The sequence below is a fragment of the Agelaius tricolor genome, unplaced genomic scaffold (genome assembly GCF_023055355.1).
Source record: "Agelaius tricolor isolate 1412-34295 unplaced genomic scaffold, bAgeTri1.0.p SCAF_19, whole genome shotgun sequence".
Taxonomy (NCBI): Eukaryota; Metazoa; Chordata; class Aves; order Passeriformes; family Icteridae; genus Agelaius; species Agelaius tricolor.
Genome location: NW_027269279.1, coordinates 6,884,347 through 6,903,234, shown reverse-complemented (window position 1 = coordinate 6,903,234; position 18,888 = coordinate 6,884,347). Strand labels below are relative to the sequence as shown.

Here is an 18,888-nt window from a genome sequence, read left to right as displayed (position 1 = left end):
TTCTAGTAAAATTCCTGTACAAATTTCAAGAAACTCTCAGTGTGCCTTTAATACAAATGACAGAGTTGTACAAATGACTCAGTATTTAAAGAGCTGGGAAAATTTGAGTGAAAAATTTTGTCAGCTCTTCTGTGTAGCCATAATTGTTACAATGAAGCTGTCACAATAAGTGTTTTGCCAGAAGGAAGGCAATGTGCCTGAGTACTTGGATAAAATGTGGTTGCACTGCTGTGGCCTTCACCATGCTTAGGAGCAAATTTGCAGTGTTTTACACAGCTCTGGCTCTTCCAGTACAACAGTACTGCTCTAAATGGAGTTTATGGAAATAAATTGTGGGCTAGAGTTCTCAGACAAGAGAAGGTTTTGTTTAAATCCATTAGTGCTCCTCACCAATTGGGCAGCAGAGAGGTCAACACTGCTGAATCTTTTCTGGTGAATGAGGTCTGCCATTGTTACTGCCCATCCTCTGCCAAGATCTGGTTTTCTTTTCTGTCCTCCTCTCTGGGCTCTTATATGAAGTATTTTTAGTTGAAAAATGTCCTCCTTCCAGATGGTAGCTACAAATAGGGCAGTTGGGCTGAAGAATAAAGCAGGCAAACCTTTTCTCTTGAGATGGTAACTCTATATAACTATAGTAGTTAAGATGTACAAACAATGAGTTTTATCTTGGTTTTCTATTTTATTTACATGGGAGACTTTTGTAAGTAGGTTATTTTCTCTACCCAGATAGAGGCAATAATACACTTTTATATTGGAAGCAGAACTTGGCCCTTTTACTTTCTTGCTGAGTATGTTAAAACCCTAAATTCATGTTAAAAACATGTGAGGTCACATTTTGTCAGGACAATCACTGTGGTTTTTTGGGGGGTGTGTTCTGGTGGAGTTTAGAAGCTGGACCTGAGAAAAGCTTCACTTGAGTGCTGTTGTCACAACATCACCTTCCTATTTTATGTCCATCTGGGTAGGGTTTGGTGCTTGTGCTGGATGTGTGCACCCAGCTGGGTGGAAATGCAGTAGAAGCTTGCCCTGTTGCTCAGCAGTTGCTAACTTTGGCCATGTGAGTGCTTTGATACGTGTTACCTTTGTTTCCTTGTGTGACAGATGGAACAAAGTCTCAAGTTGCACGTCAGAGTCTAAACTACATCCAGGAAATTGGAAATGGCTGGTTTGGAAAGGTGAGGAGTTATCTCTTCATATTGCACAGCTTGGGGCTTATTCTCAGGTGACTAGGCCTCTGTATTTACTTTAAAATGCTACTCAAGAAAGGAAAAATAAGCATACAAAATTTTAGTTGAAATTAGATATTTCCTTGCATGCTTTTTTTTAGCTGTAATCACAGCACTAATCTGTGCTTTTTAAATTTACCTGTAGATTCTTACTAGAGACTAGTTAGACATTTCACTTCCATGGATTTGATTTAATACACTCCTGTTTTTATCAATTCTTTTTAGGGAAAAATTAGGTAAATAAGTGGTCTTCACTAGAGAATGTTTTCTGAAAGCTGACTTGTAGATCAGTTGTCAAGATTAAAGTATTTAATTATCAAAGCTCTGTGTTTGTAAAAAAGCCAGGAAATCTTTTCTGCAACATGTTTTTAGCTCTTGTTTTTCTTTGCAGGAAGACTACAAATGTTTTTTCCCCTCTGATTTAAGACAAAATCTCTCTTTCAGGTTCTCCTTGGAGAGATCTACACAGGCACTAGTGTAGCAAGGGTAATAGTGAAGGAGTTAAAGGCAAGTGCAGGTCCCAAGGAGCAAGAACAATTTTTAAGAAATGGAGAACCATATTAGTAAGTAATGTTTCACAGCTTCATTCTGCTGCAGATAAATTATGAATATTACTTTTGTTCAGTGTTGTTGTCTCTACTTGCCCTCACATATAACTGTAATGTTTTTCTTTAAAACGTGAAATACACTCAACCCAAAGTGAGCAAAAGTTGTGTTGACATAACTGAGTGTGCTTTACCTTGCCTGGGTGTGCTGTAAAAGCTTGGTCAGTGAAGAGCTTTCTCTTCTTGGTGCTTTCTAACATCCTGGCTCTATTTGCATTTAGGCTTAGGTTGTTGGCATTTGTCAGAAGGATTGCATGCCTTCTGCTGCATTGGCACAATTGGTTTTGGAGCAATTTTGGAAAAGTAACTGATCTGGCTGGGAACTAAGCTGGCTAAAAGAAGGTTTACTTGTAGCCAGCTCTGTACCTTGGTGTAGTTCATGAGTTGCATGCTTTTATTTTTGGTATGAGGGGTTGTGGGAGGATGAGTGTGACTCTCATGTGGCAATCCTGGCTTTTGTGGGATTGAGATCCTGTGAGTTTTGGCTGCTGTCAGTGACACACTTGAGCAATACCAAGGTACAAATGGAATCTGTGCCTTTGGTGCTTGCACCTTCTGTTCCTGCCACCCCCCTCCAATGTAATGTGTTGAAACTCTGGTAGGGATTGCAGTGTGTTGCATTTTTCTGTGATCTTCCTGGCTTTAACTGTGTTTTTTCCCTCCAGCATTCTTCAGCATCCAAATGTTCTCCAGTGTATTGGGCAATGTGTGGAAGCCATTCCTTATCTCCTAGTTTTTGAGTTCTGTGACTTGGTAAGTGCACTTACATGAGATGCTGCAGTTGTTTTTCCACTGGTGTAAATTGTGTGGGGTATATTTACTGCCCTTTGCTCATGAAATCATTCTTTTGTTTTGTTTTTTGATTAACCAGAATTTGAGAAGGCTTTTGTTTGTTTATTTTTTTAGAGGAACCACGATTACAATTTTTTGTTTGTACTATTTTCAGTTCATCATGTATGTTCTAAGTGCTTGTGGAGTGTTCTGAAGAGGCAAATAGCTGTTCTTTGATAATGGAGTTACCAGTGTCTCTGTCTGCCTTCAGCAAGGAGCTTGGAGGCCAGAGGGGTCATAGCAGGGAGCTTTTTAATCACAGTCCAGTGTCACATGCACATCCAAAATATTTGCTGTCTGCAGTCTTAATGTGCTTTTATTACCATTTATGTGAAAATGTTATTTTAGGAAAATGAAAGAATTTCTTCCTTTCTGCCTTCTCCCCCATCTCCAGAATGCCCAAATTTTACCCAAACTGTGTTGCTTTGAGCTAAAATGCAATGGTGGGCTCACTTCTGACATCAGTCATGGATTCTAACAGCTGGAATTTTCAGTTTCAGTCTTCATTCTCTTCCTGATCCTTTCTCTTACGGTACTCTTCTTTTCCCTGCATTCTTATCCTTGTATTTCCTTTCTCATGCCCTTTACCCCCCAGGCAGCTGCCTTGTGCCTCCTGGGCACCAAAAGAAAAGCCAGGATCACACTGAAGGGTGATCCCACTGCTGGCAGTGCCACCTGGTCCCTGCAGTGGGAGGGACAGCTCAAAGCCCTGCTCAGCCACTGCAGTCCTTGGAATGTTCCTGAATGTTGGGAGGAGCCTTTGAACTGTGCCCAGAGTGCAGAGCCAGGAGAGATGAAAATTTGGATCCATGGGCTGGAAAGACTTGAATTGTTTTGTTGTGGCATAACACATTACTAAAACCAAACAAACCCCAGAGTCCAAGTGGCTGCCCAAACATTGGCTCAGTGGCTGCTTTTAAGGTTTGTTGTGTAGATGTCACCCAAAGCAGAGTTCCTTGGGAAATGTCAGGACAGAAATGATGTCAGAAGTGCACAGATGTTACTAAGGAATGAGCCTTTCAGAAGGGAGACAGTTTGCATTTATAAATTTCAGCAAGATCTTTTTTACCAGTTTCACTACTGCAGAATTTCCCTTTAAACTCAGGTGCAAAAATCTGCTTCTAGTTGTCTCAGGCAATTGAAATTACTTAGCATGAGCTTGAGTTTTTGGAGAAATATCAATTAATCTGTTAGCTTAAATAACTATATTATTCTATGCTGTTCTTTTGCTCAAATGTATTAACTGTGGTAAATTAATGAGGCAGAAGTGCTGATAAAATCCTTCTTTTTCAAATGGAAGAAATGCATGAACTTTTAAAGTGACTGATCAAAGTGAAATATTCTGGGTTTGCTAACAATTAAAAACTCTGTGCCTAAGGTTAACAGATAAGATTTTTCATAGTTTTTCAATGTAGAAATAGAATACTACTTACTGCTTTTTAAACCTGCTATTCAAATTGGAATTTCTTTAAAAGGATCCTGGAAAGTGAATTGCATTTCATAGAATCTATCAAATATACATCCAAATCAGATTTAATTGCTGCCATGTTTTCAAATAGTTATGTCATTTAATCCAACTTTAAATTTGAAGATGGGGTAGCTTTTAAAGATTGCCCTACTTTAGGTGTACAGGAAAAAATAATATCCTTGTTTGATTCTTCATTTTTATGCCAGAAGTTGTCATGATCCTGCAGAGTAATCTGGAAAGGATTTTATTTAAGGGGATAAAATAGATTTTCACTTTAACTGGGGGCAGTAAGCTTGACAGTTAAAGTGGTAGTTTTACAAATTTGAGTGTAGTTAGGTAATTTCTTTGGAATGGAAAATAAATGTCTGTGTTCATTATTCTATTCCAAGTGAACTAAAACTTGGTTTTAGAAAATTATATATTACAGTCAGTTAAACATAACTTTCATATTAAAGTCTGGCTCACTTAAAGAATTCTTCCTTGGAAGAGCTGAGTATCTCCTAGACACGATGGAGTTTGTTGTTCCTTTGTGCACACAAATCCTCAGGGGCTGGGCAGACAGGACAATGCTCCCTTTGCAGTCTGCTGCAGAGCCTGGGCCAGTGAGCAGCTCAGTATCCCTGTCACAGGGATAACACAGGTGGCAGTGTTGGACTAAGTGCAGAGAAGAGACAGGAAGGAAGGAATCTAAGGGAAGCATGCTGGAATAGAAGATGTGGCTAAATAGGTTTTTTTAATAAAAAGGTTTTTAGGGGAGTGCCAGGAAGCTTTTTATCACTGCAGTTGGAATGGCAATTATTTTGGTTTTTTAGGCTTCTAGTAATTGATCTCAAAGCTCTGTTTGGTTTTTTTCCCCTGAAATTGAGTGAATTGGGGTGCATGGAGATGCTTCCAAAACACACAGGAGTGATTCTTCAGCAGAAAAAGCATAAGGGCAGGTGGAACTGAAGTGGTGGACTGAGGGTTCCAGTGGCTGTGGTGACTGTTGTTCAAATGGGAAGGATGAGAAACGTGGTCCTGTTCAGCTGCCAGTGGTTTAATGCTGAGCTAAAGCTCTTTCCCTTATGTTATGGGGATGTCTATGTAACTCCAACAAAGCAAACTTGTTTTAATCCCTTGTGTGTTTAAGAATTCAGGAAGATGAGCTGTGTTGGATAGGAAGTTCCAATATCTTTGGTGATAAGTTCTTGTGATGCTCACGTGGCAGTGTTGCCTTGTTTAGCAAATTTGGCATACTAAGTAACAAAAATGTGGCTATTCTGCTGACCAGCTCAGTCTGGAGGGTACAGAGGTGGTTTTATTCACACTCCTTAAAACTCCTAGCTTATCACAGCATGTCCTCCTTTTGCTCCTTCTCTTGCTTGGATTTGTAGCCTTTTTAGGGCCAGTTGACCTTGTCCTGGCTGCCCAGGCAGCCCTGTTGGATTATCAGTTCCCAGGCTCCTTGGCATTGGAAGGTTTTGATCAGAGGCACTGGAAACTGTAGTGCAGAGACACCACAGCTGTCAGGGTGGCAATGCTGAATGTCAGGCAGGCTGGCTGCCTTGTTTTCTTGGCCACAGAAACTCCTGATCCATTTCTGTTACACAAGATTGCTGGTTGCATGTGCAAGAACTGTTTTGGCTAACATGTAGTCTATTTTATAATGTAACCTAAGTTGCTCTGTGTCCCTTGCTTTGCAGAGCTGGGAAAGAAACAAGAGAAGTCAGTTGCACATAAGTGATCTAAGCTGTTAAATTCTATGCTTTGCTTGTGTTAAAATGATTTAGAAAATAGAAAATATAAAAATAAATGCTCAAAAAGGTCTAACAGCCCTTTTCCCCATATTAGTTGTGTTGTATGGTGGTGCAGTCTGCTATGAATAGTTAACTGTTCACTGTTAAACATTGCAGAATGATGCCAGGTTAAAAATAGTGGCTGCTGTCTTATTAACTTTAATATATTACTCAGCCCTGTGTGTGGCCAGCATTTTGTCAGCACAGAAATCCTCTAATGGATTGACATAATTTATGAGTAAAAGGAAAGTTATTCAAATGTGGAAGTTGCATGTATATTGTGAGGCTGATTTTGCTATCAAATTCTTACAGAAATTCTTCAAGTCCTGCAGTTCCCTGGGCAGATGAGATCAGCAGGATGCAGTATTTGCCTGGAATGCTCTGTAGCTTACTTTAGGGATGGTGCTGTTAGGGGAAGGTGTCTGCTTGCAGTGATTGGTTCTTTTTTTAATTACTGCCACTTGAAAGCATGTTCTAATCAAAAAAGAATCTTTGCAATGAAAACATCACAATCAAAGAGTTCAGTGAATTTATTTCATGATCATGGCCAATATGGGTATGAGGCAAAGAGCAGATTTATCAGTGGTGTGTGGTGTAACAATAAAGGGGGGATGTGTCAGTTTATGACAATTTGGTAGAATGTGTTCAGTAGATGTAATTTGGAAACTGTTTCACATTTTTGAAACCTCATCAGTTTTAAAACCATCAGTGCCCTCTGGTTAGAAAGTCATGTCAGCCATTTGGGTGTCCACATGAACTCAGTATGGAATTTGCACAAACAAAAAGCTGCCAAAGAGCACTGACTGTAAGTGTGCCCCAGCTTCTGGCTGTTACAGAGAAAAAGTGTATTAAAACTTACAAAAATGGCTGAACAGAGAAGGATGGGAAGAAAGGCAAAATTTAGTTCTTCATGGAATCCCAGGAGAGGAGGGAAAAGGCAGAGTGGCAGAGGAGGTTGGAGAGAAAGTAGAGCCTTCCTCAAGCATGATTATTGAGCTTTTTATATTTAGATGTCTCTGCAGTGAATTTTGCAGAACTGCATTTATTCAGATATATATATCCTTTGATATTTACTGTGTTAAAAAGTCTGTCAATAAAGGGCCATTTTGTGGCTCTCAAAATAGTGCAGGGATAATGTTGCTGTTTTGCTACTGTCTGCTTTTAGGCAGGGAAGCATCATAGGATAATTCAGGCTAGCAAGGAGCTCAGGAGGTCTCCAGCCTCCTCCTCAAAGCAATATCATCCTGAGGTCAGACTGGATTTCTCAGACTTTGTCCAGCTGAATGCTGGAAACATCCAGGGGTGGAAACTGTGTGTTCTTTCTGGGCAGCCTGCACCTCTGTCCTTATGTGCAAAACTCTTTTCCTTACCCTCAGTCTGAGCTGCCACGTTTCAGCTCATGCCTGTTCTGTCTCATCCTCCATCCATGGAGGAGCCTGGCTTAGTCTGTAATAACTTCTGCTGGGCAGTCATTGTGCTGAAGTCTTTGTGCATGAGTGAGCCTGGTTCCCTCAGCCTCTCCTCATGGGGCAGTGCTCTGACCCCTGACTCGTGGTGGCTCTTTGCTGAACTTGCTGCACTTTGTCCTGTTCTGGAGCAGCCAGGTCTGAGCACAGGCTCTGTGGGATCTGCCCAGAACGTGCTGAGAGCTCCCCTGGGCCTGGCCCTGGCTGTGCAGCCCAGGAGCTGCTCCCAGGCTGCTGCCAGGGCACTCAGGGCTCTTTGGAGCTCCCAGCTCCCTTCCTGCCCAGCTGCCACTGCTCACTGTGTGCTGTTCAGGGGATTTTTCCTTCCCAGCTGGGAGAATTTGCATTTGTCTTTCTGGAGTTTCATAAGGTCTCTGTTGAAACATTCTTCAGCTTCTCCAGGACCTTCTGAAGGGCAGTTCAGCCCCTGAGTGTGACCATTGGTTCACCCCAGTTTGGTACAAGCAATGTTCTTTTAGAGCAGTACCAAAAGTTCCTATTTTATATTTTTAACCTTGATTGTAGGCTTAATTAGACCAGAATGGGAACATAGAACCAATATGTTTCAAGGTGCTGGATTTAATAAAAGTTGGTTTTCCTACAAAAATATGTGCTTACATGAATAATTTACTAAATAAGGGATGTCACACAGCACTGCTGTTGCTAATGTATTTAAAAATTAAAAAGTAATTCCTGGGTGTGTTTCAGGCATCCTAGGAACTTAATCCACCTGGGACAAGCCCTAAGCAAGCAGTTGCTGTTTTAATGAATGACAATTTTAGAGTCTGACTTTCTTCAGTATCTTGCTGCCACCTACAGTCAGCTCAGCTGGGAGTTCAGGGCTTGGATTCCTTGGGCTCTGCCATTTGGAACCCGTGTGTGTTATAAACACTGTTCTTTCCTAATTGTTTGGAACTCTGCTCTGGCAAGAGCTTCCTGGCCCGGGATTTGGGAAGACAATGGACATGGACAAAGCTCAGGATGTTATGCTGGTGAAACAAGCTGTGATATACATTGTGCAGTCTCAATACAGAAATGTCTTTAAAATATTTTGCTAACCTTTCAGAAAGTCTATATTTTAAATAACAAAAATACAGGACTGGTGGATTGAAAATCAAACTGTGAAAAAAAGAACAACAGTGGCATGAGAAATTTGTTTTTTCCCTTGCTTGGATTCTCTTACTTACATAAGTCTCTCATTTCCTGAATGTTTGGACAGTATTCAATTATTTTCCTCTATTTCAAAGCTTCTTTTTTTAGTAATTTATGGAGTGCTTCTGTGGGCTCATTAATTACATATCTATTGCTCAGCATTGCCTGGGTTCAGTAAAACTGCTGCCATCATCAGAATTCCCTGACTGGAATGGGCTGTATTACCATGCTTTTTATACAGAAAGCTGGTGAGCTGGCAGTGTCTGAAACTCTCTTCTCTAGTCTCTCCCTCCCAGCCCCTTACAAATTTCCAGACAGACAGCTTTGCTGATTTGGAGCACTTGAAAACTCAGCTCATTTAAAAGCAGAGGCTCATCAAATTGCTTTTTTAATGGAAGTTATTAATGCATAACAGGTTTTATGTGGCAGTCTGATTTAGGATGTTAATTACTAAATGATTAGATTAAAAACCCTTAAGGACAATACCAAATGTCTTAGATCACTTTTGTAAGATCCTTAATGGAGACTGGAAACTTGAGGAGCTTTATTTTTTTTGAGCATAAATGTGGTAAATAAGTAATGTGGTCAGTTGGCTTTTTATTTGTTTGCAGAAATTATACCACGTATCAAACAAGTTCATACTCATTTTTACTCCTAATGTGCATGGTCAATTTCTTTACATACCTTTATTTTTTTCAGATTCCCTTCTTACATCATCTGACTGCAGAACACTGGCATTAAAATCCATTACCTTCTCCATAGCATACTTTTTGCCTCAGTCAAATTTGTCAACATCACTTTTTGTTTTCTCTAAAAACTTGCATTCAGTTTTCACTGCTGCAAAAAGCTGTATCAAATAAATATTATTTTAAATATAATTATAATTATAAAATAAATAAATTTTAAAATTATTAAAATATTTTTTTTTATTCTACCAACAAATAAGACTAATAAATATCTTCAACTTCTTTTCCAGGGTGACCTGAAAACTTACATCTGCAATGAGCAGGAGCACATTAGGGGCGAGTCTCAGATAATGCTGCTGCAGAGAATGGCGTGTGAGATCGCTGCCGGCCTCGCTGTAATGCACAAACACAACTTCGTGCACAGGTGGGCTCCAGAGAGAGGCCACTGAGCCCAGATGCACTCTGAAACTCAGCTGGGTGTTTTCATTGAATCCAGGGCTATTAAAGACTGTGTTTGCACCAACAAGTGATGCTAATGAAGGTGCTAACTGAGCTGCAGTGCTGGGTGCTCAGCTCCCCCTGCCTGAAAGATGATCAGCTGCTCTTTGGGTTTGCAGCCCATCAAACACAACCTGGTGCCAAGCCAGTCCACATGGAGTTGTTTGATTAATTCTTGGCCAAGTCAAATTAATTTCATTTATTGTGGAAGGAGGGATGTTAAAATTCAGTTACAGTGAATCTTATGGGCTGTGAATTTTTATTAGATTGTAGAAATTTAGAACTTCTTTGGCAATGTTACCTGTGTTAATAAAAATGGGAAAAAAACCCCTTTTTATGGCAGTAAGGAGGAAGCTGAGTTTTGAAGGAAAATCTGACTGAAAGGGGTCTTCTCTCACTGACGTTGTTCATGTAACATTTAAAGCTTCACTAAAGGAGGTAGTCACATTTCAAAGTAATCATGCTAGGAGAAAAATCTTGTTCCCATCAGGGGAAATGCTAGAATGCAGAGTGACTCTGTGGCTCTAATTATTTTTAATTAATATAATTATTTTAAATTAATATAATGAATACTGAAAGAATGGCAGTAGTTGCAAAAGGCTGGGAAAATTCATTCATGAAACAAGTTGCCCAAAAAAATACAATTTTTTTTTTTTACTTTAAATGTAAAGGCATTAAGGAACTGGAAGTTATTAACCTCTGAGATGACTAAAATATCAAAGAGTACTTGTTCTCCAAATGTGGTTTCATGGTGAAACCGTGGGTGCCACAAGACAGTTACTTTGTCAGGCTGTTCTCTGCTGTGAAGCAGCAATTGCATCAACCTTTCAGCAAGCCAGGAGCTTGTGTTGGAGCCTATTAATGAGCATCTTGTGTTCAGGGAGAAATGAACTCTCAAACCTCAGTCTTAAAAGGTGCAGGTTTAAAACAACAGCAAAACCCTGAAAAAACCCCAAAGCCTGTACTCAGCTGGTGGCTGATGAACAGAACTCTTCTTTTAACCTATTTAACAATTTCAAATGACTTGAATGTAATAGCAGCTGTACCTGTCTAACAGAGGGATCAGTTTCTTGTCTTGCAGCAGCATGGCTCTGTAGGTATTCAATTTAACAGTACATTTTTAGTGAAATACAGATAAACTTGGTAAATAATTAATCTGTGGATCTGCAAGATTCTCATTGTAATGTTTACTTCTAGCAACACTATCCTGATGCTGTCAGAGTAAGTGGTAAAGCTCCAGCATCAGCGATTTTGTTGTTAGTGGTAAATTCAAGCAGCCAACAGTTTTTCTCTTCCAGGATATTTATTTAAATAATATAAAACAATTTGGCAAGCTCTGGGACATACTTGAAGGTTATAGATGTGTTTCTCACCTGTGTAGTTCAATGACTCTGGAAAGGAAAACATCATCATCTGTCTTTGTAGCAGACAAACTGTGGCTTTCAGACCATTTGTACCTCAGAGACTTTTTTTAAGCCAACAGAAGCAAAGGTAGAGTTCCTCCAGGGCACTTAATTGCCTAGTCCCCTCTGTGAAACTGAAAAGTGAAATATTTGAGCAATTAGTCTGCTGAGCTCTTTGCTGTCGCAGCCACAGTTTCAGCTTCATTAAACTTGCATAAATTTCTGTTTGTGTGATGGGTTTCCTAAAACTGTCTCTTTGTATTATTACAGCAGCAGTGCTGCTTTATGAGTTTTTGTGGTCTGGTTTATGGTAGAAGCTGGAAGCAAATTCTGTGTCTATTCAAGAGCTTTGTGATTTGTTTATTGGAGGACTTCTATGAAATATATTATTTTTTCTGTTGGTCTTTTTCAAAGACTGTCTGTAGTTCTGGTCATGTGTAATGTATGGGTTTGTTACTTAAGGAACTTAACTGCAGATGTAAGATATTACTGGTTGCTCAATATGATATTATAATAATTATTTAATCTGAATTGCTGATAGATTTTGCTTCTGACAGTTAAAATGCAAGCCAGGCAGTGCTAGGTGTGCAGAGGGGTGACATCACTGGAGCATGTGAGCAGCCCACATAATCTCCAGGAGAGGATTGTGAGCAGAATGAAATAACTGCATGGAAATGCTGTGTGTAGTTTGAATGCTTAAGAGTCTGCTCTAGGGAAGTGACTGCAGCTTGAACTTTTTTATACAGGACAGCATAATGGTGCAGGGTTTTTGTATGAAAGCTTTAAATGTGATTGCCTTGTCACTGTGTTCAGTTTTCTTTGGGTTCCAGAATGCAGAGTGGCTCTGTGGCTCTAAACTGATTCTCCTTTGAAGCAGTAGGAGTGCCCAAGGGAAATCTCAGCCTTCTGGCCATAAAAGAAATCTTGTCCAATACATCCTCTCTAAGGAGAAACCCTATCAGTGTTTGTTTTTCCTGGAAGTGATGAGTGTTTGTATAGAACTGTAGTGGCCACAGTATTCCAGTGAGATGTGGAATCAATTGTTGGCATGTGTAGCTTCTAAAACTTAATAAAAATGTCTTCATGTTTGGTTTAGGTCACAGTTGTACTTTAGAAATTACTTTCCCCAGGTCTGTGCTTGGGTTTGCAGTGCATGTGAGTTGGTTTTTCAGAGTGCAGGGGCTGGTTTGATTTGCTCAGAAGAGGATCAGGAAGGGAGCTGCAGGAGCTCCAGGAGCACACCTTGCTTGCAGCCAGCTTGCCTCAGCCTTCAGCAGGTTTGGGTCTATGGGATCAGGCTGTGGCTCAGGCACAGAGGATTGCTGAGTCCTTAGCACCATTTTGTGTTGCTGATCTGCTCCTGGTACTTGCAACTGTAACCTGTAACTCTGCACAAGTCCTTGACTTTCAGATTCTAAGTTTCTAAAAAATAGTTTTCATTTGATACTTGAAACTGTGACCTGACTGTTCTAAGAACTGAAACTTCTGTTAACCATTTGAATTTGCCTTGAAGACCTCCTGGTTTGTCTCACTGTTTGTTTGTTTGCATTTGCAGTGACTTGGCCTTACGGAATTGCTTCCTTACATCCGATTTAAATGTCAAAGTAGGAGATTATGGTATAGGATTCAGTAGGTATAAGGTGAGTTGATCTTGTCATGGACCACTTTTTTTAAAGGATTCAGGGGCCAAGGTTACAGCAAGCATGCTTGAAAGTTGTGAACTGATATTAGATTGTCCTTTATTTGAATTATGAACTTTCAATGGGTACCATTCTAGAGATGAGTAGAGTTATTGCTTTTAGAATCTTCTGCTAAATCTACCCTTTTTTGGTCCTATTTACAGTGGTCCTACAATATGAACAAACTAATTTTAATGTGTTTTAAGGACACATTTGAAAGCAAAGTTCAAATTTCTTAATGAAAATACTCAAAATATTAAAGTATATCAATAAAATGGAAAATCAAGGACATTATTTAAAACATTTTGTAAGTACCAAACCTTAAACAAGAAATTGGCATTCAATTTTCTGCTATGCAGTGACCAGTGAATGACTTTCCTCCATAGCATTATTCTCTGCTGCATGGGGAAAACAGAATTTTTTTTTTAATTATAATTTTTTACATAGGCATCACAAAAGAACATATTAAGGAAAGGACTGTCACTGTCTGGAAGTTGATCCAATGTATGTTCAGCCTTTTTATGGGTTTTCTTTTCTTCATTTTCATCAATAATTTAGGAAGATTATATTGAGACAGATGAGAAGAAACTTGTTCCTCTCCGATGGACTGCACCTGAGTTAGTAACAAGTTTTCAAGACAGACTGCTATCAGCAGAGCAAAATAAATACAGTAACATATGGTATGTAGAAGGCTTTAAGAAATTTCTATGAGAGATCTGTGAACATATTTTCAAATGTTACATGAAGGAGTAAATAATATTTAAATTAGCCTGATGCATCAGATGTACAGTAGGTTAATCACTGTAAACCTGAAACTATATCCTGCTTTGGAAAGATGCTTAGAAATCTGTTGAGAGAAAGTTGGAGCAAGCAAAAATATTTAGCAGAATAATAGGTGTTTATATTAATAAACATAAACATTTAATAGTAATAAACATTATTTTATAATTATATTAATTAATAAACATCTTATATTAATAAAAATACCTTCAGATCTTTATAAATAAATGGTAAATGATTTTTCCAAAAATAAGTAGCTCTGACTGACATAAAAAGATGATCCCACTGGAGCCTGATGAAGTTAAAATGGTAGAACAGTGGCATTTTAATTAAAATGCTGTGTTCTTGCTGGAGCATTTGAGAGCAGCAATTAACTGATGGTTTCTGCTGCCAAAGAGCTGATAGACAATGGCTGGTGAGCTCTTGAGGATGAACATTTTTGAAATAGCCAAGTTCCACTTCAGTTCTCAAGCCCCAAGAAATTTGGATAATGGAAATTGTGGATTAGGCTAACATTTCTAAAAACATTACAGTTAATTCCTGCTTTATATTTGAAGGATATTAAATAGTAAACTGGGGTTTGTTTGGTGTTTTAAAAGTAGGGTTGCAGAAAGCAAGTGGGGTATGTAGAAGTTATGTAAAAACTAATTTGCTTCCATCCTCCAAGGAGGCTTCTTTAGCTCATACCAGTGCAGTTCCTCTGGACTGCAAGCAGCCAGGGCCTTAAGTTTCCAATTTGTATTTCAGTGCCTCTTATGCAGAGCTGCTTGGAACAGGTTTGAAGTAGATGATTCCAGACACCCCTTCCAATCTAAGTTATTCTACATGCAGAGTCAGTTCCTTTGCATTTTGAGCACAGAAAGATTCCCCAAAGATTAGCATTGACTGTACTCAGTGAAAATGAGATTACTGTTGGATACAGTGTAGATGCAGCACTGAGCAGAGGCAGCTTTTGACCACTGTAGCTTGACAATAAAGAATTCTATGAACTCTGGAACAAAGATGAGTTTTCTAGCAGTTTGACCTATAACTGCAATTTCTCATCAAAGCTTTTTCTCTTCTATTGGACTAACTGTAAGGTTTTTTTAATCTCATTTCTATACACCATAGTAAAAAAAAACCCAATATTTTTTATTTTTAAATTGTTGAAAAGATAATATTTTATTATATGTGAGGCTTTTCCGTTATCAAATAATTTGAGACCTTCTGTGTTTTGTTGTCTTCATTGCTGTTGCCTTCAAGCAACTTTATTCTTCAGGCTTTTAGCATTCTCTCAAATGAAATAAGTTCTGAAGTTATTCTAGAGACAATGGGGAGTAGTATTAATTTCTTCTTGCCAGTTATGCTTTGCATATCCTTTCTGAGAAAAGCCACTCTAAAATAGTTCTGAGAGTGCCCAGTGCTGTGCTGCTCTTTTGCAGGTCCCTGGGTGTGACGCTGTGGGAGCTGTTTGAGAATGGTGCTCGGCCTTACTCAGACTTCTCTGACAGGGAGGTCCTAACCCATGTCATCAAGGAGAAGCAGGTTAAGCCCTTCAAGCCACGTCTGGAGCAGCCATACTCTGATAGATGGTAAACTTTAAGTGTTTCTATTTATTCATCAAGCTGCTGAAGAAGTTTCTGAAATGACTCAGTTCTCTTAAACACATTGAAATGGCTACCTGGAAACTCAGCAAACAAACCCTAGGTAAAGGGAGTAAAGGGACGTGCTGGAGATAGAAGTTCTGCCAGTGATACTGGTACTCTGAGGCTTGTTAGGTATCTGAATTCTATAAATCCCTTTTCAGTGTGAAACCTATTGAAAATGTTTTTATTTGTGTAGGTATGAAGTTCTGCAGTTCTGTTGGCTGCCTCCAGAAAAGAGACCGACGGCAGAAGAAGTGCACAGACTCTTAACTTACCTCCGCATGCAGAGCCAAAGGGACTCAGAGATTGATTTTGAACAGCAGTGGAATGCTCTGAAACCAAACACCTCAAACAGAGAAGCAAGTAATTCTGCATTCCCAATCTTGGATCACTTCACAGGAGACAGACTTGGCCACGAGCTGGAGGAGGTTCTGACTGTAACTGAAACAAGCCATGGGCTGAGCTTTGAATACATCTGGGAGGCAGCTAAACACGATCACTTTGATGAATGTGGTCATGTGAATCCTGATGAAGCCATGAACTACACAAGTATTTTCTATCCAGTGGAGGTTTTTGAGAGGTCGCTTTCAGAGCAAGGACCAGGAGCACAGGATGGAAGTGGTCAAGAGGCATCACTTGCTGTCCCTGGGGTGTTACCTGTGTTTGATGCACACAAGCTTTCTGTTGGAAATGACTACTATATCCAGTTAGAGGAAAAAGGAAGTGGCTGCAGCATGAATTTTGATAACCAATCAGTTGTATTAACCACAGAAGTTGATCATCAAGAAGCTGTACAAGAAAAAAGTTCTCATTTCACGGTTCTCAGGGATCTTGATGTTGAAGAATCTAGTACCGATGGGGACTTCTTCCACTACAATACAGATCCTAAAGAGGAATTTTTGACTGCTGCCAATAGTCCAGAAAGTCCTTTCCAGAGTATATTTAATGACATTGATAGAGCAGAAGAATTGACAAATAGAAAAATACTTGGGTTTGCTGAAACAAATGATTCTCCTAAAGACTTTAAACCAGCTGTTTTGAACTCAAACACAGATGCTAGAAAGGCAGTAGGCTCTTCTGAGAAGGAGCATTCTAATCAAGCTTCTGAAAATGAAACTGTTTCCTTATGTGAAAATATCTCTAACCAGTCAGAGCTGGTAACTTTAGAAGAACTGTCTGATAACTTCTTATTTCTTCAAGAGAAAAACTTATTAACAGGGTTATTGCCTAAAAAATCCAGCAGTGATTTTGGGCAGTACTCAGATGATGTTCTAAAAAGTATATTAGAAACCTCAAAAAGAAACTCTGTAGAGCCTGAGCCTGTGCTGGCTGAAAATGCACAGGTCTTTTCTTTAATACACGAAAGTCTTAGAACAGTGAAAGATGAAAATTTTAACCCAGTGACAATGAGTAAAGATCCCAGTTCCCCGTCTCAGACTCCTGTAGAAATGCAGGCATCCTCTAGTCCACCCACAGCACATAATTCATCTGATAACTGTGCAAATCTTCCTATTTTGAAGGATGAGAAGAAATTTCTAAATGTAGAAGTGAATGAAGTCATGTCCTGTAACACCGATGTTCTCTGTCAAGAAGAGCTATCTTATAATGCCAAAAATAATAATGTTGGAAACAGTCCATACAGTGTTGCTATTGAAACAGATGAGTGTGATGCACAGATGAAACAGGGAATGCTTTTCAAGTCTGATGAAGCAACATTTAACAAAGAAAAATGCAGTGATCAGGAAGATAGGAAAAGAAATGTGCAAGATAGTTCTCCCATATTTAAAAAAAATGAATGTTTATTGGAGGAAATAGAAGAAACATCAAATCATTTTGAGAACTGTAAGGATGTTCCAGAAGAGGTGACCTCAATTTCTGTTGCTGCTTCAGATTGTACCAGTCAGGACAGTCTTTTGGAAGGCAGCCCATCTCCTGTACAAACTGTAGAACAAGCCTTAGAGACACCTGACTCTTTGGATTCTTTAGATGTAAACGAGGTTTTAGAATCTTTACAGTCTCAAAGTCCTCAGAAACTTTTGCCACCAGATAAACCTGCTGACAGTGGCTATGAAACAGAAAACCTGGAATCTCCAGAATGGACTTCCCATGTCCCTGTTGAGGACACTTCCAATGTGGAAACTGCTCTGTGTGTGAATGAGAGCAGTGTCAGTGCTTTGCCTTCTAATCCAGTCATCATTGTGTCAGAAGCAGCAGCTTGTTTGGATGCAGTGAATAGCAATTTTGAAATAACCCCGGTGGTTTTCCTGAGTGGAAATCAAAACTCTTATAGAGACTCAGCCTATTTCTCTGATAATGATTCTGAGCCAGATAAAAAGCCAGAAGAGTCTGTAAATCTGTCCAGAGAGACTGTGTGTGTTATTTCCTCCAACAGAGGGGAGAATCACACTGAAGAGGTTTGTGGTTTTGAAGAGAGACAGCAAATGTGTGATGTGAGGAATTACCAGGGTGATGATAATCAAAACTCGCAACTGGAACTAAACCACAATTTAGAGATCCAAGAGATGGATGAAAGGATGCAGGGGTGTCCTGATGAGTGGGCTGAGGCAGCTCTGACTTCCCTGGAAATAGTGATGGAAGGTAACCTGAGAGATGAAATAAAACTATCTGAGACTTCCCACAAAAGTGTCTCTTGTGTTGGCACTAACACTTCAGAGCTCCTTTCACACAGAGACTTAAAGCCTGTGCACAACATGGCTTTAGATCTGAGTAACAGTGAGAAGTCCTTCTATCACATGGAAGGACAAAAGCTGAAAGAGCCAGATATTGAAGGAAAATACCTCGGCAAACTCAGCGTGGCTGGAATGCTCGATTTAGAGGATGGCGATGATGCAGATGAGGAAGATGAAAACAGTGATTCTGAGGATGACATGAGGACTTTTCATATGCATAGTCTGAGTTCTGACAGTGAAGATGAAACTGTTCATCAAGTACCTGAGATAGTTACTGAAAAAGATGATGGAAAACATTTGAGAAGCTTGTTGAAACTTCCAAAACCTCTTAATGAAAGGCAGCCTGACCTTTGGAAAGATGAGAAAAAGGCTGTAACGTTCTTTGATGATGTGACAGTCTATTTGTTTGATCAGGTACTCTTCTTTTTAATTACTAAGTAAAATTTTTGTTGTCTTGGCTTTCTTTTTTGTTTAAATAAGGAGGAATTGAATAAATTGCTCAATATTTGGAAAACCTTGTTACAAAAGCAGCTTTCTTGTTTTGGCAGACTTACAGCTTGTTCATGATGTGCATTATTTTTTCTTAATATATTAAGGCTATGTAAGAATTTATGTATGTAAAAGAATGATATTTATATATATAAAGAAGAAAGAACTTTGTGACTTGGCTAGGTACAGTTTAGTGCTGCTGGTAGAATAGCTGCACTAATCTGAATTGAAGGAGGATTTTGCTTTGGTTTCCAAAACATGAGTGTCCTTTGCTGTTGGACCCTTGACTGCATGTGCTGAATGAAACAGGTTTTAGTGATGTTTTTCTGCTGTTTATAAGATGTATTTAATTTGAATATGTGAGACAGCATTGCTATAGACAAGATCTAATTATTTTATTTTGACATAATATTGTTGCAGCTTTATAAAAACAGCTTATCTGTTTAATGAATTTGAAGTCTTTAAGATGCTTTATAGAAGAAAGGAAGAAAGAAAAAAATCAATAATTAAATAAA

At 39.1% G+C, this 18,888-nt stretch overlaps 1 protein-coding gene across 1 annotated transcript in view; it reads left to right on the top strand.

Annotated features, from left to right (window-relative positions):
• LMTK2 (lemur tyrosine kinase 2) overlaps nt 1-18,888 on the top strand; it is a 41,966-nt gene that overhangs the window by 16,221 nt on the left and 6,857 nt on the right. Inside the window, exons 4-11 of the mRNA XM_071444046.1 lie at nt 1,102-1,175; nt 1,671-1,789; nt 2,497-2,584; nt 9,500-9,633; nt 12,666-12,750; nt 13,348-13,469; nt 14,991-15,140; nt 15,391-18,298. Coding sequence (XP_071300147.1) covers nt 1,102-1,175; nt 1,671-1,789; nt 2,497-2,584; nt 9,500-9,633; nt 12,666-12,750; nt 13,348-13,469; nt 14,991-15,140; nt 15,391-18,298 — 3,680 coding nt within the window. The remainder of the gene's footprint in view (nt 1-1,101; nt 1,176-1,670; nt 1,790-2,496; nt 2,585-9,499; nt 9,634-12,665; nt 12,751-13,347; nt 13,470-14,990; nt 15,141-15,390; nt 18,299-18,888) is intronic.